The following is a 24337-nucleotide window of genomic DNA, read 5'->3' on the forward strand; positions in this document are numbered from 1 at the left end:
AAACATTTCCAAGTGGAAGTCATTATACAAATCCAGGTGAGTACAGGTAACAAGTCCGTTCATCGACCCCTCAGTTTCCTCAGGATGTTTCACAGGGTCATTGCACCTTTTCACAATCTCATGGTTTACAGTCTCAGGTGATTCCGTTTGAAAATTCAGTCCACAGTAAGTACACAATGTTTAATTTCCATGGTAACACCAGTACCTGCTCCCATGCTGGTGCCAGAAACACGTTAAGTTCAGGATCCTTAAACACTATAAATGCTCACGATCACCCAGACAGAACAGTGGGATTCCTGACTGGCACTTTCCCCATTTCTCCTCTCGCAGTGCTGACCCATCCTGCGTGCACCAGTTTCAGGAACCTCCCTGATACTCCCTCTGGGTGACCCCAGGCACTGGGTATTGGTATCTATTGGACGGTGGGATCAATCCAAGCTGAACAGAGCCTGTCTCCATCCTGAACACACACAGGTTCACTTCCCAGCAGGGTCACTGGGTACTGATACTGAGTGTGAACCCTGGATAACGTAATTCCCAAACCCAGGGATATTGAGTGTAATTACCAGTGTCCCACTGCAGCCCAGACTGAGCCCCACCCTGGACCCTTCCTGTCTGTACATTTCCCCAGTGCCCCATTGGGGAACATTCAGTCCCGGATATCCTGCAGAAGCAGCGCTGTGGGGCCGGGCGGCTGAGTCACGTGACCATGTTGCTGGGCCTCTGATGTCACAATGGGAGATGACACTCGCTCAGCTCGAACGAGAAACAGTGAAACAGCCAATAGGATTTAAACCTGGAGCGCGGCCAATTAAAGGGGAAGGACAGAAAATTGGCCAAAAATGTTTATATGGAGAAACCAGTGATGTTTACAAATTGAAATGTTCACACAAACACATCCAGTCCGGGTCTCGTACCCTGCAGCGACTTCAGCTGATTCTCTCCATTTGAACTGAACTGATGCCCCCCTAAACTGAAACAGATTAAAGATTAAACAGGAAATAAACAGACTGAACAATAGTGTAAATAACAGGGAGACTGGGATTAATATTTTAATAATAATTAGAGATATTACTGATAAGAGTGACTGAATCCCATTTATATTTCATTTATTAATTAAACATGAACACAAACACTCACCAGATCTGCTCCAGACTCCTGCAGTTCAGTATGAGGCAGCTGAGAGCGGGGACAGATCGGTCTGTGAAGGAGTTCAATGTCAGGTTCAGAAATGTCAGTGACTGGTTTGTACTGAGAGCAGAGGGAAGATCCTCGGCGCAAGAATCTGTGAGACCGACATCCCGTAGACTGGGGATCAGAGAGAGAAATAACAGGAATCAGTGTAAATCTCCAGCATTCATTAATAACACTATTACTGATATTAATAAATAATAATTAATAATATTAATTAATAAAGATGTTGAAAGGTTCTTCACCATTTCCACAAAGTAGATGGGATTTGAACAAACTAAACAGGAAAGACTGGCAGAGGTCATTGCATCTCACAGGATAAGTACCACCTGCCTCAAACCCGGCAGCCCCCGGTCAGTAAGGTTCTGTCCCGCCACAGTCCACTTGCTTCAATGGGTGCTTGGAGCTCAGGGTCATTGCCTGACAAGTGGACTGTAACACCACACCAAACAGCACGACAAAAAAAGGAAAGAAGGTACCAGCCCTTCGATTTGCAAACTGGAATGTCAGGAATGTGTGTCCTGGCCTGTTGGAAGACCATACACGAATCAACGATTCTCGGAAGACCGCCATCATTAACAATGAGCTCAGTAGACTCAATGCCAGCACTTCATTGCAGCACTTCAGGAGACATGCCTCCCTGCGAGCAGATCTCGAAGAGAGCAAAACTACACCTTCTGCAGGCAGGGATCCTGAAGAACCAAGGCAGCATGGAGTGGGCTTCGCCATCAGAAACTCTTTGCTCAGCATGATAGAGCCACCTTCAAATGACTCGGAGTGCACACTGTCCATTCGACTGCTCACCGCCTCTGGTCCAGTACACCTGCTCAGCATCTAAGCTCTAACACTCTGCTCCCCACCTGAAGTTAAAGACCAGTTCTACAAGGAATTCCATAATATCATTAGTAGCATTCCTAATACCGACCATTTGTTCCTGCTGGGGGACTTTAACGCCAGGGTTGGGGCCGACCATGACTCGTGGCCCTCCTGCCTCGGGCGCTATGGCATTGGAAGGATGAATTAGAATGGACAGAGACTGCTGGAGTTGTGTATCAAATCATAACCTCTGCATCACAAACTCGTTCTTTCATACTAAACCGGCATTTCTTTCAAGCCAGCAAGATCGATCTGGAACCTTTTCTGACACTTTTAGTAGAATGTGCATCAGCCAACAATGAACAATTATCTACATAACATTCAATGAGTATGTGATCTTCAGTAAACCCCTTGTATAGAATCTCACTTACAATATTTGACAAATAGAATCCCATATCCACTGTCTCCACAAGGGCCAGTGTGTCAATCAGCTGAAGTACTTTTAACAATCCTTTTTATTTTCTGAGCTTCCCAAGCTGAAGGACAGTATCTCCCATTTTCACCCATCAGTAATATTATGAAACCAGCTGCACTAGAATACCCATCAGGAAGATTAGCATGTGAACCATCGCTAAAAATGACTAGTTTCATGTTCTTTGGGTCACCTAGGGATGGGAACTTAAACACACATTTCTCCAGATTTCTCATCGGGACACAACCCATGTCCACATCTCCACTTCATTCTTCCACTGGTTATTTTTTATACTTATTTGTTTTGTGGGATGTGGGCGTCACTGGAAAGACCAGTATTTGTTGTCCATCCCTAATTGCCCTTGGGAAGGTGGTGGTGAGCTGCCTTCTTGAACCTCTGCAGTCTATCTGGTGCAGGTACATCCACAATGCTGTTAGAGAGGGAATTCCAGGATGTTGATCCAGCAACAGTGAAGGAACGGTGATATATTCTCAAGTCAGGATGGTGTGTGGCCTGGAGGAAAACTTCCCACGCATCTGCTGCCTTTTCCTTCGAGGTGGAAGAGGTCGTGGATTTGTAAGGTGATGTTGAAGGAGGCATGGTGAGTTGCTGTAGTACATCTTGTATCTGGTACACTCTGCTGCTATTGTCCGTCCCTGGTAGAGGGAGTGAATGTTTAAGGTGGTGAATGGGGTGTTGATCAAGTGGGCTACATTTATCCTGGATGGTGTTGAACTTCCTGAGTGTTGTTGGAGCTGCCCTCATTCAGGCAAGTGGAGAGTATTCTATCACACTCTTGATTTGTGCCTTGCAGATGGTGGACAGGTTTGGGGAGTCAGGGGGTGGACTACTCGCTGTGACTGGGGGGAAGCAGGGAGAGAGCGACGGGGAGAAAGCGGGGAGAGAGCGGGGAGGAAGCGGGGAGAGAGCGAGGGGGGGCAAGCGGGGAGAGAGCGAGGGGGGGCAAGCGGGGAGAGAGCGAGGGGGGGCAAGCGGGGAGAGAGCGAGGGGGGGCAAGCAGGGAGAGAGCGAGGGGGGGAAAGCGGGGAGAGAGCGAGGGGGGAAAGCGGGGAGAGAGCGAGGGGGGGAAAGCGGGGAGAGAGCGAGGGGGGGAAAGCGGGGCGAGAGCGAGGGGGGGGAAAGCGGGGAGAGAGCGAGGGGGGGAAAGCGGGGAGAGAGCGAGGGGGGGAAAGCGGGGAGAGAGCGAGGGGGGGAAAGCGGGGAGAGAGCGAGGGGGGGAAAGCGGGGAGAGAGCGAGGGGGGGAAAGCGGGGAGAGAGCGAGGGGGGGAAAGCGGGGAGAGAGCGAGGGGGGGAAAGCGGGGAGAGAGCGAGGGGGGGAAAGCGGGGAGAGAGCGAGGGGGGAAAGCGGGGAGAGAGCGAGGGGGGGAAAGCGGGGAGAGAGCGAGGGGGGGAAAGCGGGGAGAGAGCGAGGGGGGGAAAGCGGGGAGAGAGCGAGGGGGGGAAAGTGGGGAGAGAGCGAGGGGGGGAAAGCGGGGAGAGAGCGAGGGGGGAAAGCGGGGAGAGAGCGAGGGGGGAAAGCGGGGAGAGAGCGAGGGGGGAAAGCGGGGAGAGAGCGAGGGGGGGAAAGCGGGGAGAGAGCGAGGGGGGGAAAGCGGGGAGAGAGCGAGGGGGGGAAAGCGGGGAGAGAGGGAGGGGGGAAAGCGGGGAGAGAGCGAGGGGGGAAAGCGGGGAGAGAGCGAGGGGGGGAAGGCGGGGAGAGAGCGAGGGGGGAAGGCGGGGAGAGAGCGATGGGGGGAAGGCGGGGAGAGAGCGACGGGGGGAAGGCGGGGAGAGCGCGACGGGGGGAAGGCGGTGAGAGAGCGACGGGGGAAGGCGGGGAGAGCGCGACGGGGGGAAAGCGGGGAGAGCGCGACGGGGGGAAAGCGGGGAGAGCGCGACGGGGGGAAAGCGGGGGGAGAGCGACGGGGGGAAAGCGGGGAGAGCGCGACGGGGGGAAAGCGGGGGGAGCGCGACGGGGGGAAAGCGGGGGAGAGCGACGGGGGGAAAGCGTGGAGAGCGCGACGGGGGGAAAGCGGGGAGAGCGCGACGGGGGGAAAGCGGGGAGAGCGCGACGGGGGTGAGTGGGGAGAGAGCGATGTGGGGAATTGGGGAGAAAGCGTGGGGGTAAGTCAGCATAGAGCATAGGGGAAGTGGGCACAGAGCAGTGGGAGAGAAGCAGGGAGAGAGCAGGGAAGACAGCGAGGGGGGGAATCAGGGAGAGAGCGAGTGGGGAAGGCGGTGACAGAGCGGGGAGAGAGCGAGGGGGGGAAGCGGCTAGAGCGCGTGGGGGGGGGTAAGCGGGGAGAGAGCGAGGTGGGAAGGCGGTGACAGAGCTGGGAGAGAGCCAAGGGGGGGGAAGCGATGACAGAGCGGGGGGAGAGCGAGGGGGGGAAGCGGGGAGAGCGTGAGGGGGGAAGCGATGACAGAGCGGGGAGAGAGCGAGGTGGGAAAGCGGGGAGAGAACGAGGGGGGAAGTGGGGGGAGAGCAGCCTTAAGAACTTGGGGGCGGCTGGTGCGAGTGTGCACTCCTGCTCCCCAGCCCCCGGCCACTGACTGCAGGCCACTCACTCCCTGCTTCCTCCTGCTGTCTTCCCCCACCGCTCGCTCCCCACCCCCCTCTTTGCTCCCCTCTCCCAACCCCTCTTCGTTCTCCATCCCCACTCCCCCCCGCTCTTCACCCACCATCCTCACTCTGGTCGCCCGCTGCCCCACCCCTCCCTCTCTCTGCTCTATCCGCTCCCACCTACACCCCCCCCCCCCCACCCACCCCGCTCCCTGTCCAGCGATTGTGTGCTGCCAAGGGTTTAGGTTGCCTTTCTGTGATTATTTGAGCAGCGCCATCTTTATTCCTGGCAGCTACCCGAATACCGCAGACAGTGACTTTTCAGTGCAGCAGGCTGTATTTACACGTGTCAGTGCAGCGCCACCTAGTGGTTACATTGTCAGCAAACACAGCCTTTTTTTCATAACCTTCGACCTTCACCTTGAGGTGACCATTCTCTGTTACCATATTCTACTCTGGAAATCCAGTTGGTGAAGAATATTGCTGGAGCTAATCTTTACTCAGTCTTACATTAATTTAGAGTTTAGCATTACAAACATACACCTCCTCACTCAACCACACCACAGTATCGATAAGTTCCTCTTTCTATGTGCTCAAGTGAAACCCCAGTTACTGCCCACTACCTGAACGTAATTAATATACAACTAGCACTTACTCCAGTTCCAGTATTTTACAGTCCGGGTTCCTCAGAGCCTCAGACAGTAGTTTCACTCCTGAATCTCCCAGTTCATTATCATTCAGGTCCAGATCTGTCAGTGACTGGTTTGTACTGAGAGCGGAGGCGAGATCTTTGATACAAGAATCTGTGAGTTTGTTATTTTCCAGCCTGGGATCAAAGATGGAGAAATAACAGGAATTAGAGTAAATCCCCAGTGTTTATTAATAACATTATCACTGATGGTGTTATTACTCGAGTAATATGTAGTGCTCAGTAATAACACCAAGGCTGATACTATTAATAATGCACAGTGATTATTAATGACACTATTACTGATATTAATACTAACGTAGTGTCAGATACCCAGTTATTATAAAGGGGGGAAGCGGGAAGAGAGCGAGGGGGGGGAAGCGGGAAGAGAGCGAGGGGAGGGAAGCAGGAAGAGAGCGAGGAGGGGGAAGTGGGTGGAGAGCAAGGGGGGAAAGCAGGTGGAGAGCAAGGGGGGGAAGCGGGTGGAGAGTAAGTGGGCGGGAAGCGGGTGGAGAGCAAGGGGGGGAAGCGGGTGGAGAGCAAGGGGGGGGGGAAGCGGGTGGAGAGCAAGGGGGGGGGAAGCGGGTGGAGAGCAAGGGGGGGAAGCGGGTGGAGAGCAAGGGGAGGGGAAAGCGGGGGGAGAGCAAGGGCGGGAACTGGGGGGAGAGCAGCCTGAAGAACTTGGGGGCGGTGGGTGCGAGTGTGCACTCCTCCTCCCCAGCCCCCGGCCACTGACTGCAGGCCACTCACTCCCTGCTTCCTCCCGCTCTCTCCCCACCCCACTCTCCCCACCCCTCTTCGTTCTCCATCCACACTCCCCACTGCTCCTCACCCACCATCCTCACTCTGGTCGCCCGCTGCCCCACCCCTCCCTCTCTCCGCTCCCCCCCAGACCTCCTGCACCCACCCCGCTCCCTGTCCAGCGATTGTGTGCTGCCATGGGTTTGGGTTGCTTTCTGTGATTATTTGAGCAGCGCCATTTTGGTCCTGGCAGCTACCCGAACACCGCAGACAGTGACGTTTTAGTGCAGCAGGCTGCATTTACACATGTCTCAGTGCAGCGCCACCTAGTGGTTACAGTGTCAGCAAACGCAGCCTTTTTTTGAGAGCCTTCGAACTTCACCATGAGGCGACCGTTCTCTGTTACCATATTCTACTCTGGAAATCCAGTTGGTGAAGAATATTACTGGAGATAATCTTTACTCAGTCTTACATTAATTTAGAGTTTAGCATTACAAACATACACCCCCTCACTCAATCACACCACAGTATTGATAAGTGTTTCTTTTTATGTGCTCAACTGAAACCCTAGTCAATGCCCACTATCTGCACACAATTAATATACAACTAGCACTTACTGCAGTTTCTGTATTTTACAGTCCGGGTTCCTCAGAGCCTCAGACAGTAGTTTCACTCCTGAATCTCCCAGTTTATTATAACTCAGGTCCAGATCCGTCAGTGACCGGTTTGTACTGAGAGCGGAGGCGAGATCTTCGATACAAGAATCTGAGAGATTGTTTTCTACCAGCCTGGTAACAAAGATGGAGAAATAACAGGAATTAGAGTAAATCCCCAGTGTTTATTAATAACATTATTACTGATGGTGTTATTACTAGAGTAATATGCAGTGCTTAGTAATAACACCATTGCTGATACTAATAATAATGCACAGTGTTTATTAATAACACTATTACTGATATTAATAATATACAGTGTCAGATACCCAGTTATTACAAGGGGGGAGAAGCGGGCAGAGAGCGATGGGGGGGAGAAGCGGGCAGAGAGCGAGGGGGGGGGGAAGCGGGCAGAGAGCGAGGAGGGGGAGAAGCGGGCAGAGAGCGAGGGGGGAGAAGCGGGCAGAGAGCGAGGAGGGGGAGAAGCGGGCAGAGAGCGAGGAGGGGGAGAAGCGGGCAGAGAGCGAGGGGGGAAGAAGCGGGCAGAGAGCGAGGGGGGGGAGAATCGGGCAGAGAGCGAGGGGGGGAGAATCGGGCAGAGAGCGAGGGGGGGAGAAGCGGGCAGAGAGCGAGGGGGGGAAGCGGGCAGAGAGCGAGGGGGGGAAGCGGGCAGAGAGCGAGGGGGGGAAGCGGGCAGAGAGCGAGGGGGGGGAAGCGGGCAGAGAGCGAGGGGGGGGAAGCGGGCAGAGAGCGAGGGGGGGAATCGGGTAGAGAGCGAGGGGGGGAATCGGGCAGAGAGCGAGGGGGCGGAGAAGCGGGCAGAGAGCGAGGGGGGAGAAGCGGGCAGAGAGCGAGGGGGGAGAAGCGGGCAGAGAGCGAGGGGGGAAGCAGGCAGAGAGCGAGGGGGGGAAGCAGGCAGAGAGCGAGGGGGGGGGAAGCGGGCAGAGAGCGAGGGGGGGGAAGCGGGCAGAGAGCGAGGGGGGGGAAGCGGGCAGAGAGCGAGGGGGGGAAGCGGGCAGAGAGCGAGGGGGGGAAGCGGGCAGAGAGCGAGGGGGGAAGAGGGCAGAGAGCGAGGGGGGGAAGCGGGCAGAGAGCGAGGGGGGGGAAGCGGGCAGAGAGCGAGGGGGGGAAACGGGCAGAGAGCGAGGGGGGGAAGCGGGCAGAGAGTGAGGAGGGGAAGCGGGCAGAGAGCGAGGGGGGGAAGCGGGCAGAGAGCGAGGGGGGGAAGCGGGCAGAGAGCGAGGGGGGGAAGCGGGCAGAGAGCGAGAGGGGGGGAAGCGGGCAGAGAGCGAGAGGGGGGAAGCGGGCAGTGAGCGAGAGGGGGGGAAGCGGGCAGAGAGCGAGGGGGGGAAGCGGGCAGAGAGCGAGAGGGGGGGAAGCGGGCAGAGAGCGAGAGGGGGGGAAGCGGGCAGAGAGCGAGGGGGGGAAGCGGGCAGAGAGCGAGGGGGGAGAGCGGGCAGAGAGCGAGGGGGGGAAGCGGGCAGAGAGCGAGGGGGGGAAGCGGGCAGACAGCGAGGGGGGGAAGCGGGCAGACAGCGAGGGGGGGAAGCGGGCAGAGAGCGAGGGGGGAAGTGGGCAGAGCGAGGGGGGGAAGCGGGCAGAGAGCGAGGGGGGGAAGCGGGCAGAGAGCGAGGGTGGGAAGCAGGCAGAGAGCGAGGGGGGAAGAGGGTGGAGAGCGAGGGGGTGAAGCGGGGGGGGGAGCAGCCTGAAGAACTTGGTGGCGGCGGGTGTGAGTGTGCACTCTTCCTCCCCAGCCCCCAGCCACTGACTGCAGGCCACTCACTCCCTGCTTCCTCCCGCTCACTCCCCCCACTGCTCGCTCCCCACCCCTCTTCGTTCTCCATCCCCACTCCCCACCCACCATCCTCACTCTGGCCGCCTGCTGCCCCAGCCCTCCCTCTCTCCGCTCCCCCCCACACACCCCGCTCCCTGTCCAGCGATTGTGGGCTGCCATGGGTTTAGGTTGCCTTTCTGTGATTATTTGAGCAACGCCATCTTTAGTCTTGGCAGCTACCCGAACACCGCAGACAGTGACGTTTCAGTGCAGCAGGCTGCATTTACACGTGTGCCAGTGCAGTGCCACCTGGTGGTTACATTGTCAGCAAACGCAGCCTTTTTTTCATAACCTTCGACCTTCACCATGAGGCGACCATTCTCTGTTACCATATTCTACTCTGGAAATGCAGTTGGTGAAGAATATTACTGGAGCTAATCTTTACTCAGTCTTACATTAATTTAGAGTTTAGCATTACAAACATACACCTCCTCACTCAATCACACCACAGTATCAATAAGTGGCTCTTTATTTGTGCTCAACTGAAACCCCAGTTACTGCCCACTACCTGCACACAATTGGCACTTACCCCAATTTCTGTATTTTACAGTCTGGGTTCCTCAGAGCCTCAGACAGTAGTTTCACTCCTGAACCTCCCAGTTCATTATAATTCAGGTACAGATCCGTCAATGATCGGTTTGTATTGAGAGCAGATGCGAGATCTTCGATACAAGAAGCTGTGAGATTGTTTTCTACCAGCCTGGCATCAAAGATGGAGAATTAACAGGAATCAGACTAAATTCCCAGTGTTTATTAATAACATTATTACTGATGGTGTTACTACTAGAGTAATATGCAGTGCTTAGTAATAACACCATTGCTGATACTAATAATAATGCACAGTGTTTATTAATAACACTATTACTGATATTAATAGTAACATACAGTGTCAGATACCCAGATATTATAAACACAATCTCACACAGTCTGGTACTTACCACAGTTCCTGTATTTTACAGTCTGGGCTCCTCAGAGCCTCAGACAGTAGTTTCACTCCTGAATCTCCCAGTTTATTACAACTCAGGTCCAGCTCTGTCAATGACTGGTTTGTATTGAGAGCAGATGCGAGATCTTTGATACAATAAGATGTGAGATCGTTTTCTCCCAGACTGGGATCAAAGATAGAGAAGTAAAAGGAATCAGAGCAAATTCCCAATGTTTATTAATAACATCATTACTGATATTAATAACAATTCACATTGTCAGATACCCAGTTATTATAAACACAATCTCACACAGTCTGGTACTTACTACAGTTTCTGTATTTTACAGTCCGAGTTCCTCAGAGCTTCAGATAGTAGTTTCACTCTTGAATCTCCCAGATTATTACCACACAGGTTCAGATCCGTCAGTGATTGGTTTGTACTGAGAGCGGAGGCGAAATCTTCGATACAAGAATCTGAGAGATTGTTTCCTCCCAGCCTGGGATCAAAGATGGAGAAATAACAGGAATCAGAGCAAATCCCCAGTGTTTATTAATAACGCTATTACTGATATTAGTAATAATGATGCACATTGTCAGACATCCAGTTATTATAATCACAATCTCCCACAGTCTGGTACTTACCACAGTTCCTGTATTTTACAGTCCGTGTTCCTCAGAGCTTCAGACCGTAGTTTCGCTCCTGAATCTCCCAGATTATTATCACTCAGGTCCAGAGCAGTCAGTGATCGGTTTGTACTGAGAGCGGAGGCAAGATCTTCGATACAAGAAGCTGTGAGATTGTTTGCTCCCAGACTGGAATCAATAACGGGAATTAGAGTAAATTCCCAGTGTTTATTAATAACACTATTACTGATATTAGTAATAATGATGCACAGTGTCAGATACCCAGTTATTATAAACACAATCTCACACAGTCTGGTACTTACTCCAGTTTCTGTATTTTACAGTCCGGGTTCCTCAAAGCCACAGACAGTAATTTCACTCCTGAATCTCCCAGATTATTGGAATTCAGTCTAAACACAAACAGACAGAGAGTGAGAAACAAATTGAATCAAACCCTGGACCGGATACAATTCACTTTCTGTTGAATGTTACAGGAAACACTGAAAAAGACTTGAGGAAATTAATAACCAGATTTTCCTGTCACTGACAATGAATCTCACACTGTCGAACTCCTCATATATTCAGGAGCTGTCAATAAACATCAAAGAGGGAAGTAACGGGACAGAAGGTAGGTGATTGGTTGGTGAGTATTACAGTGTGTTTTTGTCTCTCTAAGTGACAGCATTTGAATAAAGTATTGCTTGGGGAAATAAATCTATTACTTTATTAAATTAATCAGATAAATGAACTAATTAATACATTTATTATGAATTGTTTTAAAAGACCTAATTACATTTATTCATGTTATCAATAAGGAAATTAATTATAAAAGACTAGCGATGACAGGGCAGGCTACGTGTTGGGACTGTAGGATGTGGGAGTTTGAGGATAGTGAGACTGTCCCACATTCCCACACCAACAGGAAATGTCTCCGTCTTCAGTCATTCCAGCTCAGAGTCAATGGGCTGGAATGTGAGTTCGAGACATTCCCAAACATAAGGGAGGGGGAGGAATTTCTTCACAGTTTTATCCAGAACACAGTCACAGCTCAAAGAAAATCACAGGTTCAAGAAGAGGGTGTAAACATTCGGGAGCAGCACGGTGAGGACTGAGGAGAGATTGAGAAGGAGGTTCCTCAAACACAGGTCCTGTCCAAAAGGTACAATGTACTTGTTACCTGTGAGGACAAGGGGAAAGACTGTGGGGAGGACAGTCACAATGTAGACCAAGGTACTGTGGCTCAGAAGACTGTCCAAGGGGGAAAGAGCAGAATAGAATGTGGTAGTGATAAGGGTTTCTATAATTAGAGGGATGGATAGCGTCCTCTGCAGACATGAATGAGAATCCTGTCGGGTGCGTTGTCTACAAGGTGCCAGGGTAAGGGATATCTTATGGTGACAGGAGAGCAATTTGGAAGGGGAGGGAATAATCCAGTTGTCGTGGTCGATGTTGGAACAAACGACATATGTAGGAACCGGGAGGAGATCCTGCTGAGGGAATATCAGGTGTTCGGAGCTAAATTAAAAAGCAGGATCTCAAGGGCAATAATCACTGGATTATTTCCCAATCCACATGCAAATTGGCAAAGAAACAGTCAGATCAGGAGAATTAAAGTGTGGCTAAAGAACTGGTGTGGGAAAGAGGGGTTCCTTTAAATGAAACACTGGCACCGGTACTGGCACAGGAAGGAGTAATACTGAGTTTACAGACTCCACCTGAACCGGGATGGGACCTGTGTCCAAGTGGAAAGGGTAAATAGGGAGGTGGTAAAGGCTTTAAACTAATAAGACGGGGCAGGGTGGGGGTGAGGGGGTGTGGGGGAGATGGGGAGGGACGAACAGAAAATGAATTCAGCCTGAATAGAAACAATACAGGTTAAGTGGAGCATTCTCATAGAGTCGTACAGCATAGAAACAGGCCCTTCGGCCCACTGCATCCATGCCAAATCCCACCTGCCTGCATTAATTCCATATGCCTCTATGACTCTCTCATTCAAGTACCTGTCCAGATGCCTCTTAAATGTCGCTACTGTTCCTACCTCCACCACCTCCTCTGGCAGCTCATTCCAGATACCCACTATTCTTTGTGTGAAAAATTTACCCCTTTGATCCCCTTTAAAACTCCTCCCTCTCACCTTAAATCTATGCCCTCTAGTTTTAGTCACCCCCACCATGGGAAACAGACTTTGGCTATCTACCCTCTCTATGCCTCTCATAAATTTATATACTTGTATCATGTCCCCTCTCAGCTTCCTTTGCTCCAGGGAAAACAGACCCAGCCTATCCAATCTCTCTTTATAACTCAGGCCCTCCAAACCAGGTAACATCCTTGTGAATCTTTTCTGCATTCTCTCTAGCTTAATCACATCTTTCCTGCAGTACGATGACCAGAACTGCACACAGTACTCCAAGTGTGGCCGAACCAACGTTATGTACAACTGCAACATGACGTCCCAACTCTTGTACTCAATGCCTCAGCTGATGAAGGCAAGCATGCCATATGCCTTCTTCACCACACTGTCTACCTGTGTTGCTACTTTCAGGGAACAATGTACTTGCACCCCAAGGCCTCTCTGCTCAACAACACTCCCTGCCATTCACTGTCTATGCCCTGCCCTGGTTTAATTTCCCAAAATGCATCACTTCACACTTGTCTGCATTAAATTCCATTTGCCAATCCCTTGCCCACTTTCCCAGTTGATCTATATCCTTTTGCAACCTTAGACGACATTCTTCACTGTCCACTCTACCTCCAATTTTGGTGTCATCTGCAAACGTACTAATCATGCCCCTTACATTCACATCCTAGTCATTAATATATATGACAAACAACAGAGGTCCCCGCACTGATCCCTGCGGCACATCACTGGTTACCGGCCTCCAATCTGAAAAACAACCCCCCACTACCACCAAGCCAAATTTTGTATCCAATTTGCTGGCTCACCCTGGATCCCATGTGTTCGAACCTTCTGGACCAGCCGACAATGCGGGACCTTGTCAAAGGCCTTGCTAAAGTCCATGTAGACAACGTCCATCACCCTGCCCTCGTCAATCCTCTTGGTCATCTCCTCAAAAAACTCAATCAAATTCGTGAGACATGATTTCCCACGCACAAAGCCATGCTGACTATCCCTAATCAGACTATGCCTTTCCAGATGCATAGAAATCCTGTCTCTCAGAATCCTTTCCAATAACTTTCCCACCACTGATGTAAGGCTCACCGGCCTGTAGTTCCCTGGCTTATCCCTTCTGCCCTTCTTAAATAAAGGCACAACATTAGCTATACTCCAGTCTTCCGGTACCTCACCTGTGACTAACGATGATACAAAAATCTCTGCCAGGGCCCCAGCAATCTCCTCCCTTGCTTCCCATAGCATCCTAGGATACACCTGGTCTGGCCCTGGGGAATTATCTACCTTAATGCGCTTCAAAACCTTCAACACCTCCTCCTTTGTAATGTTGATATGCTCCAGGATATCGCTGTTCCCTCCCTTGAACTCACTAGCTTCCATGACCTTCTCCACAGTAAATACAGACGAGAAGTATTCACTTTGAGACCTCACCCATTTCCCATGGTTCCACACATAGATTGCCACACTGATCTTTAAAGGAAACTACTTTCTCCCTAGCTACCCTTTTACTCTTAATATACTTATAGAATCTTTGAAGATTATCCTTTATCTTATCGGCCAGGGAAATCTCATGGCCCCTTTTCGCCCTCCTAATTTCCTTCTTAAGTGTACTCCTGCATCCCCTATACTCCTCGAGGGACTTGCTTTATCCCAGCTGCCTACACCTGACATATGCCTCCTTCTGAGAGTTCCTGTCTGATGCCATCGAAATTCGCCTTGCCCCAATTTAAGACTTCAACCTGAGGACTAGTCCTATCCTCTTCCATAACTATCTTGAAGCTAATAAAGTTATGGTCACTGGTCCCAAAGTGCTCCCCCACTGACACATCAACCACCTGCCCAGTCTCATTTCCCAAGAGGAGGTCGAGCCCCTTTTCTAGGAGAGCCATCCACACACTGCTTCAGAAAACTATCCTGGACACACTTAACAAATTCTTCCCCATCTGATCTCTTAGCACGAAGGCAGTCCCAGTCAATATTGGGGAAGTTAAAATCACCTACTATTACAACCCTATAATTCCTACACCTATCTGTGATTTCCCTATATATGTGCTCCTCCAATTCCCTCTGACTATTGGGGGGCCTATAGTATAATCCCATCAAAGCGATCACCCCTTTCTTATTTTCTAAGTTCTACCCATATGGCCTCACTGGACGTTCCCCCCGGGATATCCTCTCTCAGTACTGCCGTGATGTCCTCCCTAATCAATAGTGCAGCTCCCCCTCCACTCTGACCTTCACCTCTGTCACACCAGAAGCTTCGGTACCCCGGAACATTGAGCTGCCAGTCCTGCCCATCCCTCAACCACGTTTCCATAATAGCTACAATATCACAATCCCATGTACTGATCCACGCTCTGAGTTCATCTGCCTTACTTGTAAGGCTTCTTGCATTAAAGTAAATGCAGTTTAGCCAACCAGACCATCCACGCTCCCTGTCCTGCCTCCTGGACTTGCTTGCTTTAACCTCTACATTTATCTCAACTATCTCGTCGGAGAGGCTACTACTTTGGGTCCCACCTCCCTCCCAGTTTAAATCCTCCCAAGTAGTACGAGCAAACCTCCCCGTAAGGATATTGGTCCCCTTCCAGTTTAGGTGCAACCTGCCCCTCTTGTACAGGTCACCTCTGCACCAGAAGAGATCCCAATGATGCAAGTAGCTGAAGCCCTCCCGCCAACACCAGCTCTTCAGCCACGCATTCATTTACCTTATCCTCCTATTCCTACCCTCACTAGCACGTGGCACAGGGAGTAATCCTGAGATTACAACCCTAGAGGTCCTGCTTTTTAACCTTCTGCCGAGCTCCCTATATTCACTTTGCAGGACCTCATCTCTCTTCCTGCCCATGTCGTTAGTACCAATATGGACCATGACCTCTGACTGCTCAACCTCCCCTTTCAGAATGTCCTGCAGCCGCTCCGAGACATCCTTAACCCGAGCACCAGGGAGGCAACATTCCATCCTGGAGTCTCATTTGTGGCCACAGAAACGCCTATCTGCTCCCCTTACGATAGAATCCTCCTATCACTATAGCTCTTCCACCCCTTTTCCTCCCCTGCTGTGCAGCAGAGCCCTCCGTGGTGCCACAGACCTGGCTGTTGCTGCTTTCCCCTGGGAGCTCATTCCCCCCAACAGTATCCAAAGCGGTATATGTGTTTGAGAGGGGGATGACCACAGGGGACTCCTGCACTACCTGCCTACGTCTACTAGTCCATCTGGTGGTCACCGATCCCTTTTCTGCCTGTGCAGCCATTACCTGCGGTGTGACCACCTCACTAAACGTGCTATCCACGACGTCCTCAGCATCGCGGATGCTCCACAGTGAATCCACCCACAGCTCCAGCTCTGTAATGCAGGTAGCCAGTGGCTGCTGATGGATACACTTCCTGCACACATGGTCATCAGGGATACTGGAAGCGCCCCTGATTTCTCACATAGTGCAGGAGGAGTATACCACAGGGCTGAGCTCTCCTGCCATGACTTACCTTTAAATTAGTTTAGTTACTCCCGTTAAAAATACTAATTACACTCGGGGCCTTGTTCTACCCACTACAATATAAAGTCCTTAATAAGCTACACTGAATTTAAAAAAAAACACTCTTTAGTAGTACTCATTGGACAGAAAAAAAAGTGAGGACTTCGATGGAAAGGAGGTAAATAGAATTATGGAGTATGATTGTAAAAAGCTGGTTAAAAAATAAAGTAAGAGGAACTGCGAATACAAATGATTTAAACTTTTCATACAGCAATGTACACAGTGTCTGTAATAAAACAGGGGAACTGGAGGCAATACTACATTGTGAGGATCCATATTAGGGATTACTGAGACATCGCTATGGAAAAATCTGGACTGAGCATTAAACATTGCAGGATATAAACTACTTAGAAAAGAGAGAGAGGAAATTGGGGAGGTGCAGTAGCTGTAATTAATACTGAAAACAATGGCAGGAGCAAAAAGTGACATGGACATCAGCAAGACAGAAATAGAATCCACATGGATAAAGATAAAAGATAATAAAGGATCAACCACATTCACAGGGATAGTCTACGGATCACCGAATAGTGGAAGGAAGGTGAGGGAGAAGTATACAAAGAAATTAGGGAAATTAATAAAAACACATGGAATAATAATCATGGGGAATTTCAACTAACATGAGATTAATTGGCCAGAAGAGACATGTAAAGGAAATAAGGGAATGGAGTTCCAACAAAGTGTACAAGACTCCTTTCTAACCCAATATGTAAGAAGCTCAACAAGGGAGGATTCCCTACTGGATCTAGTAATGGGGAATGAGCCAGAGCAGATAAAAGTAAAAGTAGGGGAACATCCAGACAATAGTGAACATTAATATTATATACTTAAAGATAATAATTGAGAAGGAGGTAAGTATGACGAAGACCAGGGAATAGATTGGAGAAAAGTGGATTTTGAGGGTCTGAGAATAGAGCCGAGGAAAATAAAACTGACAACAATATTGTCAAACAGTGATGTCGAACAGCAATGGGAAACATTTAAAACCATGTTGGACATATTCCAGGAAAAATATATTCTGCTAAAAAGACAAGAACAAGTGAAACACTAATGAGTTACCATGGATAAATAAAGACATCAGATAAAGAAAAATGAGGTCTTGGAAAAAGACAGACACTAAGCACATGAGCAGCAGGGGAGAGCATGACAAAGAGATTAGAAATTTTCAAAAAGGACAAAAAGGAACAATTAAATTATCAAGGAGCAAATAGTAAAATATTTTCTAGGCACATAAATAAAAAAAGGAAAATCATGATGGAAAAGGGTCAATTATTGATGGTCAGGATTATATCACAACAGACAATGATAGAGAAATGACAGAAATATTAAATAATGACCTTGCTTCAATATTTACCAGGAAAACAGGATAGGTGGACAGATTAGAAATCAGATAACAGCATTGAAAATAAAAAGGTGAAGTTTTAAATAAACTAATCAAACTCAGAGGATAAAAACCACTGGTCCAAATGGATTACATCCACACATTTTAAAAAAATCTCGGGAAGAGATAGCAGAGACATTACTACACATTTCTAATCATTCTTTAGAGAAAGGTGTCGTGCCAGAAGGCTGACAGATCGCTTACATTATATCTATATTTAAGAAAGGAGATAGAACATGTACAGGGAACTATAGACCAGTTGGCTTAACATCAGTGGTAAAAAATAATGGAATCTCTACTAAAGGTGGGAAGAGAAGAATATCTAGAAACCAAAGATATAATAATGAAAAGTCAGCATGGATTTAAAGAGAAAGTCTTACTTAACCAGCCTTGTTGAATTTTTTGAAGAGGTGACAGAGAAAGTAGACAATGCTAATGCAGTAGATGCAATTTATCCAGATTTTCAAAAAGTCTTTGATAAGGTATCACAGAACAGACTAATGAATAAGGTCAGAGATTGCAGGATCAGGGATCAAGCAGAATGGACAGCAAGCTGGCTTCAAAACAGAAAGCAGAGAATAGGGATAAAGAGTAGTTACTCAGAATGGCAGAAGGTGGAAAGTGATGTTCCACAAGGATCAGTGCTGGGATCACTGTTTTACAATTTATATTAATGATTTAGACTTTGGAATCAAAAACACAATTTCTAAATCTTCAGATGGCACCAAACTTGGGGTTGTGGGGATAGTTAATCTGAGGAGGATAGCAACAAATTACATGAAGATATTCACAAACTTGCAGAATGGACATGTAATTGAAAAATTAATATCAACATAGATAAATGTGAGGTATTACATTTTTGGAAAGAAAAGCAAAGAGGTTACATATTACTTACAAAATAAGAATCTAAATGGGGCAGAGGAGGTAAGGGATCTGGGAGTACAAATACACAAATCACTAAAAGTAATTACACAGGTTAACAGTTAACCAAGCACTAAGGTTTATTCCTAGGGGGTAGAATTGAAAAGTATAGAAGTTATGCTAAACTTGTGTCAAACCCTGGTTGGACCACACCTGGAATACTGCAGACAATTCTGTTCACCATATTATAAAAAAGATATGGAGGCACTGGAGAGGGTGAAAAATATTTACAAGGATGATACCAGAAATGTAGGGAATACCGATCAGGAGGGAATGAATAGGCTGGTCTCTTTTCTTAAAAAAAAAGAGCAGGCTGAGGGGTGATCTAATAGAGGTGTTTAAAAGTATGAAAGGTTTCAATAGAGGAGACACAGAGAGAATGTTTCCACTTGTGGGGAAAAGCAAAACTAGAGACCATCAATGTTAGATAGTCACCCACAAATCAAACAGTGAATTCAGATTGGTCAGTCCTGTATGATGTGTTACCTCCCTGGTGCTGGGGTAAAGGATATCACGGAGAATGGGCTAAGTACATTCCAACAAGCTGGAAAGGTCGGGGAATCAAAGCCAGGGCTCCTTGGATAATGAGGGAGATAGAGAATATGACAAAATAAAAAAACAGTGTATGGAGCATGTCAGGTGAATTCTTCAAGCACGAACCAGGCCAAACACAATGGGCTGGATTTTACCGAGCCCCTGATTTCAGGCTCCATGGTGGGGGAGGTGGAAGATGCTTCTGGCAGAGGCTCACCATGGAGCCCGACTCCGGGAGGGCCCGGCCTGATCCTCCTGGTGGTGACAAGGCTCTGTGACGGCACCCCTGCCGCTGGGCGACGGGACCTGCATTGAAATATTTTAATGAATAGATTTAAATAAACTTACCTCGAATCTTCCGGGCCCACCACGATCTCCAGTGCAGCAGCCGGCACTCCCACACCTTCACTTCCCCGTCTGGGAAAAGCAGGCAGGACACTGGTGCGGGGTGGGGGGGGAATTAAGATTTTTTGTGTGGCGTGGGGGGGGGGGAGCGGTGATGGGGGGATGGGGGTCAAACAATCATCATCTGTATAGGGGATTGTGGGAAGGGATGAACTTTAAACTTTGTACAGTCTGGGGGAACCAAAGGTCACGTTTCAAAGGTAAGTGTTTTGTGGGGGGAAAGGGAAAATACTTAATGTAATTGTTATGGGGGGTGGGAAAGGGCCGTTACTATTTTGTTTGGTAAATTTTGGGGGCAGCACTGGCTGCCCTTGAAAAATGGCACCAGCTCCTGCACACAGACATCTGACACCATTGCAGATGTCAGACAGCCCGTCCCATCCACTTTGTCGGGGGAGGCCATGCCGGCTATTTAACTGAGCTGCCGTGTGGGAGATTGTTGCAGCTCTGATGTGTGAGGTCATCTGAGAATGGAATGGCAGTTAACGTAAAAGGGAACCCAAAAATCCATTTTTAAAAAATTCATTCATGGGATGTGGGCGACGCTGGCCAGGCTAGCATTTATTGCCCATCCCTAATTGCCATTGAGAAGGTGATGATGAGCAGCCTTCTTGAACCACTGCAGTCCATGTGGGGTAGGTACACTCACAGTGCTGTTAGGAAGGGAGTTCCAGGATTTTGACCCAGTGACAGTGAAGCAACGGCGATATAGTTACAAGTCAGGATGGTGTGTGACTTGGAGGGGAACTTGCAGGTGGTGGTGTTCCCATGTATTTGCTGCCCTTGCCCTTCCAGTTGGTAGAGGTCACGGGTTTGGAAGGTGCTGTCTAAGGAGCCTTGGTGCATTGCTGCAGTGCATCTTGTAGATGGTACACACTGCTGCCACTGTGCGTCGGTGGTGGAGGGAGTGAATGTTTGTAGATGGGGTGCCAATCAAGCGGACTGCTTTGTCCTGGATAGTGTTGAGCTTCTTGAGTATTGTTGGAGCTGCACCCATCCAGGCAAGTGGAGAGTATTCCATCACTCTCCTGACTTGTGCCTTGTAGATTGTGGACAAGCTTTGGGGAGTCAGGAGGTGAGTTACTCGCCTCAAGATTCCTAGCCTCTGACCTGCTCTTGGAGCCATGGTATTTATATGGCTACTCCAGTTCAGTTTTCGGTCAATGGTAGCCCCCAGGATGTTGATAGTGGGGGATTCAGCGATGGCAATGCCGTTGAATGTCAAGGGGAGATGGTTAGATTCTCTCTTGTTGGAGATGGTCATTGCCTGGCACTTGTGTGGCGCGAATGTTACTTGCCACTTATCAGCCCAAGCCTGGATATTGTCCAGGTCTTGCTGCATTTCTACACAGGCTGCTTCAGTATCTGAGGAGTCGTCGATGGTGCTGAACATTGTGCAATCATCAGCGAACATCCCCACTTCTGACCTTATGACTGAAGGAAGGTCATTGATGAAGCAGCTAAAGATGGTTGGGCCAAGGACACCACCCTGAGGAACTCCTGCAGTGATGTCCTGGAGCTCAGATGATTGACCTCCAACAACCACAACCATCTTCCTTTGCGCTAGATATGACACCAGCCAGCGGAGGGTTTTCCCCCTGATTCCCATTGACCTCAGTTTTTCTAGGGCTCCTTGATGCCATACTCGGTCAAATGCTGCCTTGATGTCAAGGGCAGTCACTCTCACCTCACCTCTTGAGTTCAGCTCTTTTGTCCATGTTTGAACCAAGGCTGTAATGAGGTCAGGAGCTGAATGGCCCTGGCGGAACCCAAACTGAGCATCACTGAGCAGGTTGTTGCTAAGCAAGTGCCACTTGATGGCACTGTTGATGACACCTTCCATCACTTTACAGATGATTGAGAGGAGGCAAATGGGGCGGTAGTTGGCCAGGTTGGATTTGTCCTGCTTTTTGTGTACAGGACATACCTGGGCAATTTTCCACATTGCAGGGTAGATGCCAGTGTTGTAGCTGTACTGGAACAGCTTGGCTAGGGGCGCGGCAAGTTCTGGAGCACAGGCCTTCAGTACTATTGCCGGAATGTTGTCAGGCCCCATAGCGTTTGCAGTATCCAGTGCCTTCAGTCGTTTCTTGATATCACGTGGAGTGAATCGAATTGGCTTAAGTTTGGCATCTGTGATGCTGGGGACTTCTGGAGGAGGCCGAGATGGATCATCAACTCGGCAGTTCTGGCTGAAGATTGTTGCAAATGCTTCAGCGTAATCTGCACTGATCTGCTGGGCTCCCCCATCATTGAGGATGGGGATATTTGTGGAGCCACCTGCTCCAGTTAGTTGTTCAATTGTCCACCACCATTCACGGCTGGATGTGGCAGGACTGCAGAGCTTAGATCTGATCTGTTGGTTATGGGATCGCTTAGCTCTGTCTATCGCATGCTGCTTACGCAGTTTGACATGCAAGTAGTCCTGGGCTGTAGCTTCACCAGGTTGACACCTCATTTTGAGGTATGCCTGGTGCTGCTCCTGGCATGCCCTCCTGCACTCTTCAATGCACCAGGGTTGGTCTCCTGGCTTGATGGAAATGGTAGAGTGGGGAATATGCCAGGCCATGAGGTTACAGATTGTGGTTGAGTACAATTCTGCTGCTGCTGATGGCCCACAGCGCCTCATGGATTCCCAGTTTTGCATTGCTAGATCCGTTCGAAATCTATCCCATTCAACACGGTGATAGTGCCACACAACACGATGGACGGTATCCTCAATGTGAAGGCGGGACTTCGTTTCCACAAGGACTGTGCGGTGGTCACTCCTACCAATACTGTCATGGACAGATGCATCTGCAGCAGGCAGACTGGTGAGAATGAGGTCGAGTATGTTGTTCCCTCGTGTTGATTCCCCCACCACCTGCCGCAGACCCAGTCTAGCAGCTATGTCCTTTAGGACTCGGCCAGCTCGGTCAGTAGTGGTGCTACCGAGCCACTCATGGTGATGGCCATTGAAGTCCCCCACCCAGAGTACATTTTGTACCCTTTCCACCCTCAGTGCTTCCTCCAAGTGCTGTTCAACGTGGAGGAGTACTGAGTCATCAGCTGAGGGAGGACGGTAGGTGGTAATCAGTAGGACGTTACTTTGCCCATATTTGACCTGATACCATGAGACTTCATGAGGTCTGGAGTCGATGTTGAGGACTCCCAGAGCAATTCCCTCTCTACTGTATACCACTGTGCCACCACCTCTGCTGGGTCCGTCCTGCCGGTGGGACAGGATGGACCCGGGGATGGTGATGGCAGTGTCTGGGACATTGTCTGTTAGGTATGATTCCGTGAGTACGACTATGTCAGGCTGTTGCTTGACTAGTCTGTGGGACAGCTCTCCCAACTTTGGCACAAGCCCCCAGATGTTAGTAAGGAGGACTTGGCAGGGTCGACAGGGCTGGGTTTGCCGTAGTCGTTTCCGGTGCCTTGGTCGATGCCGGGTGGTCTGTCAGGTTTCGTTCCTTTTTATGGACTTTGTAGCGGTTAGTTACAACTGAGTGGCTTGCTAGGCCATTTCAGAGGGCAAGTAAGAGTTAACCACATTGCTGTGGGTCTGGAGTCACATGTAGGCCAGACCAGGTAAGGACAGCAGATTTCCTTCCCTAAAGGACATTAGTGAACCAGATGGGTTTTTACAACAATCGACAATGGTTTCATGGCCATCATTAGACCAGTTTTAATTCCAGATTTTTTATTAAGTTCAAATTCCACCTTCTGCTGTGGTGGGATTCGAACCTATGTCCCCAGAGGAATACCCTGGGTCTCTGGGTTACTAGTCCAGTGATAATACCACTCCGCCACCGCCTACCCTGACAGCATGTAAATAGTAAGAAACATAGAAACCGTCCAGCACAAAAGGAGGCCATTCAGCCCATCGTATCTGCCCTGGTCAAACAAGCCATCCACCCAAAATAATCCCACCTTCCAGCACCTGGTCCACAGCCCCACAGGTTACAGCACCCTCGGTACATGTCCAGGTACCATTTAAAAGAATTGAGAGTTTCTGCCTCCACCACCATTCCTGACAGTGAATTCCAGACACCCACCACCCTCTGGGTGAAAACGTTTCCCCTCATGTCCCCTCTAATCCTTCTACCAATCACCTTAAGGGCTTAAGGGGGTAGTAAGATGTGGCGTGAGGCCTCTTAGGGTCAAAGAGGGTGATATATGCTGAGAGGTGCAGGGCAAGGCTAGAACATGAAATGAGTATTTTATATCGGTGTTTACTAAGAAAGTGGAATCTGACAAAATCCCGGTTGAAGTGGAGATGGTAGGGGTAATGGATGGGGTGAAAATTGATCGGCAGGGCGGACTGGAAAGGCCGTCTCTGCTTCGAGTGTATATGTCACCTGGTCTGGATGTCTTGCATCCAGGTTGCTTAAGGAAGTGGGGGTGGAGATATGGAAGGACTTGTCATAAACTTCCAATCTTCCCTAGATATGGGGAAGGTGCTCGAGGATTGGTAAGTGACAAATGTGACACCCTTGTTCAAGAAAGTTTGTAAGAACATGTGTAGTAACTACAGACCAGACAGTTTAACTGTGTTGGGTAAGATTTTGGAAACAATGATCAGGAAAAAAGTGAACAGGTATTTGGAGAGGTTTGAGTTAATTAAGGAGAGTCAGTACGGATTTGTAAAAGGTAGATCATGTTTGACTAATCTCACTGAATTTTTTTAATGATGTAATAGAGAAGGTTGATGAGGGGAATTCGGTGGACGTTCTCGATATGGATTTTAAAATAGCTTTTGACAAAGTTCCACATAAAAGGCTGATTAATAAAAAAACATCAAGGTGCATCGAACAGAAAGGTCAGTGTCAGCTTAGACAAAAACAAAAAACTGATTTAAGGATGGAAACCAGTGAGTGGTGGTAAATGGTTGTTTATCAGACTACTGGATGATAGACATTGATATTCCGCAAGGGTCAGT

At 49.2% G+C, this 24337-nt stretch overlaps 1 protein-coding gene across 1 annotated transcript in view; it reads right to left on the reverse strand.

The window, feature by feature from the left end:
• Window positions 1-795: 795 nt before the first annotated feature.
• The window catches only part of LOC137361453 (NACHT, LRR and PYD domains-containing protein 12-like), a 57281-nt gene continuing 33739 nt past the window's right edge, over window positions 796-24337 (reverse strand). The window contains exons 6-12 of the mRNA XM_068026315.1: window positions 10832-10918; window positions 10527-10697; window positions 10211-10381; window positions 9898-10068; window positions 7090-7260; window positions 1141-1308; window positions 796-973 (exon numbers count right to left, since the gene is read on the reverse strand). Of these exons, the coding sequence (XP_067882416.1) occupies window positions 886-973; window positions 1141-1308; window positions 7090-7260; window positions 9898-10068; window positions 10211-10381; window positions 10527-10697; window positions 10832-10918 (1027 nt within the window). The 3' untranslated portion in view covers window positions 796-885. The remainder of the gene's footprint in view (window positions 974-1140; window positions 1309-7089; window positions 7261-9897; window positions 10069-10210; window positions 10382-10526; window positions 10698-10831; window positions 10919-24337) is intronic.

This window comes from Heterodontus francisci, unplaced genomic scaffold (genome assembly GCF_036365525.1).
Source record: "Heterodontus francisci isolate sHetFra1 unplaced genomic scaffold, sHetFra1.hap1 HAP1_SCAFFOLD_106, whole genome shotgun sequence".
Classification (NCBI taxonomy): Eukaryota; Metazoa; Chordata; class Chondrichthyes; order Heterodontiformes; family Heterodontidae; genus Heterodontus; species Heterodontus francisci.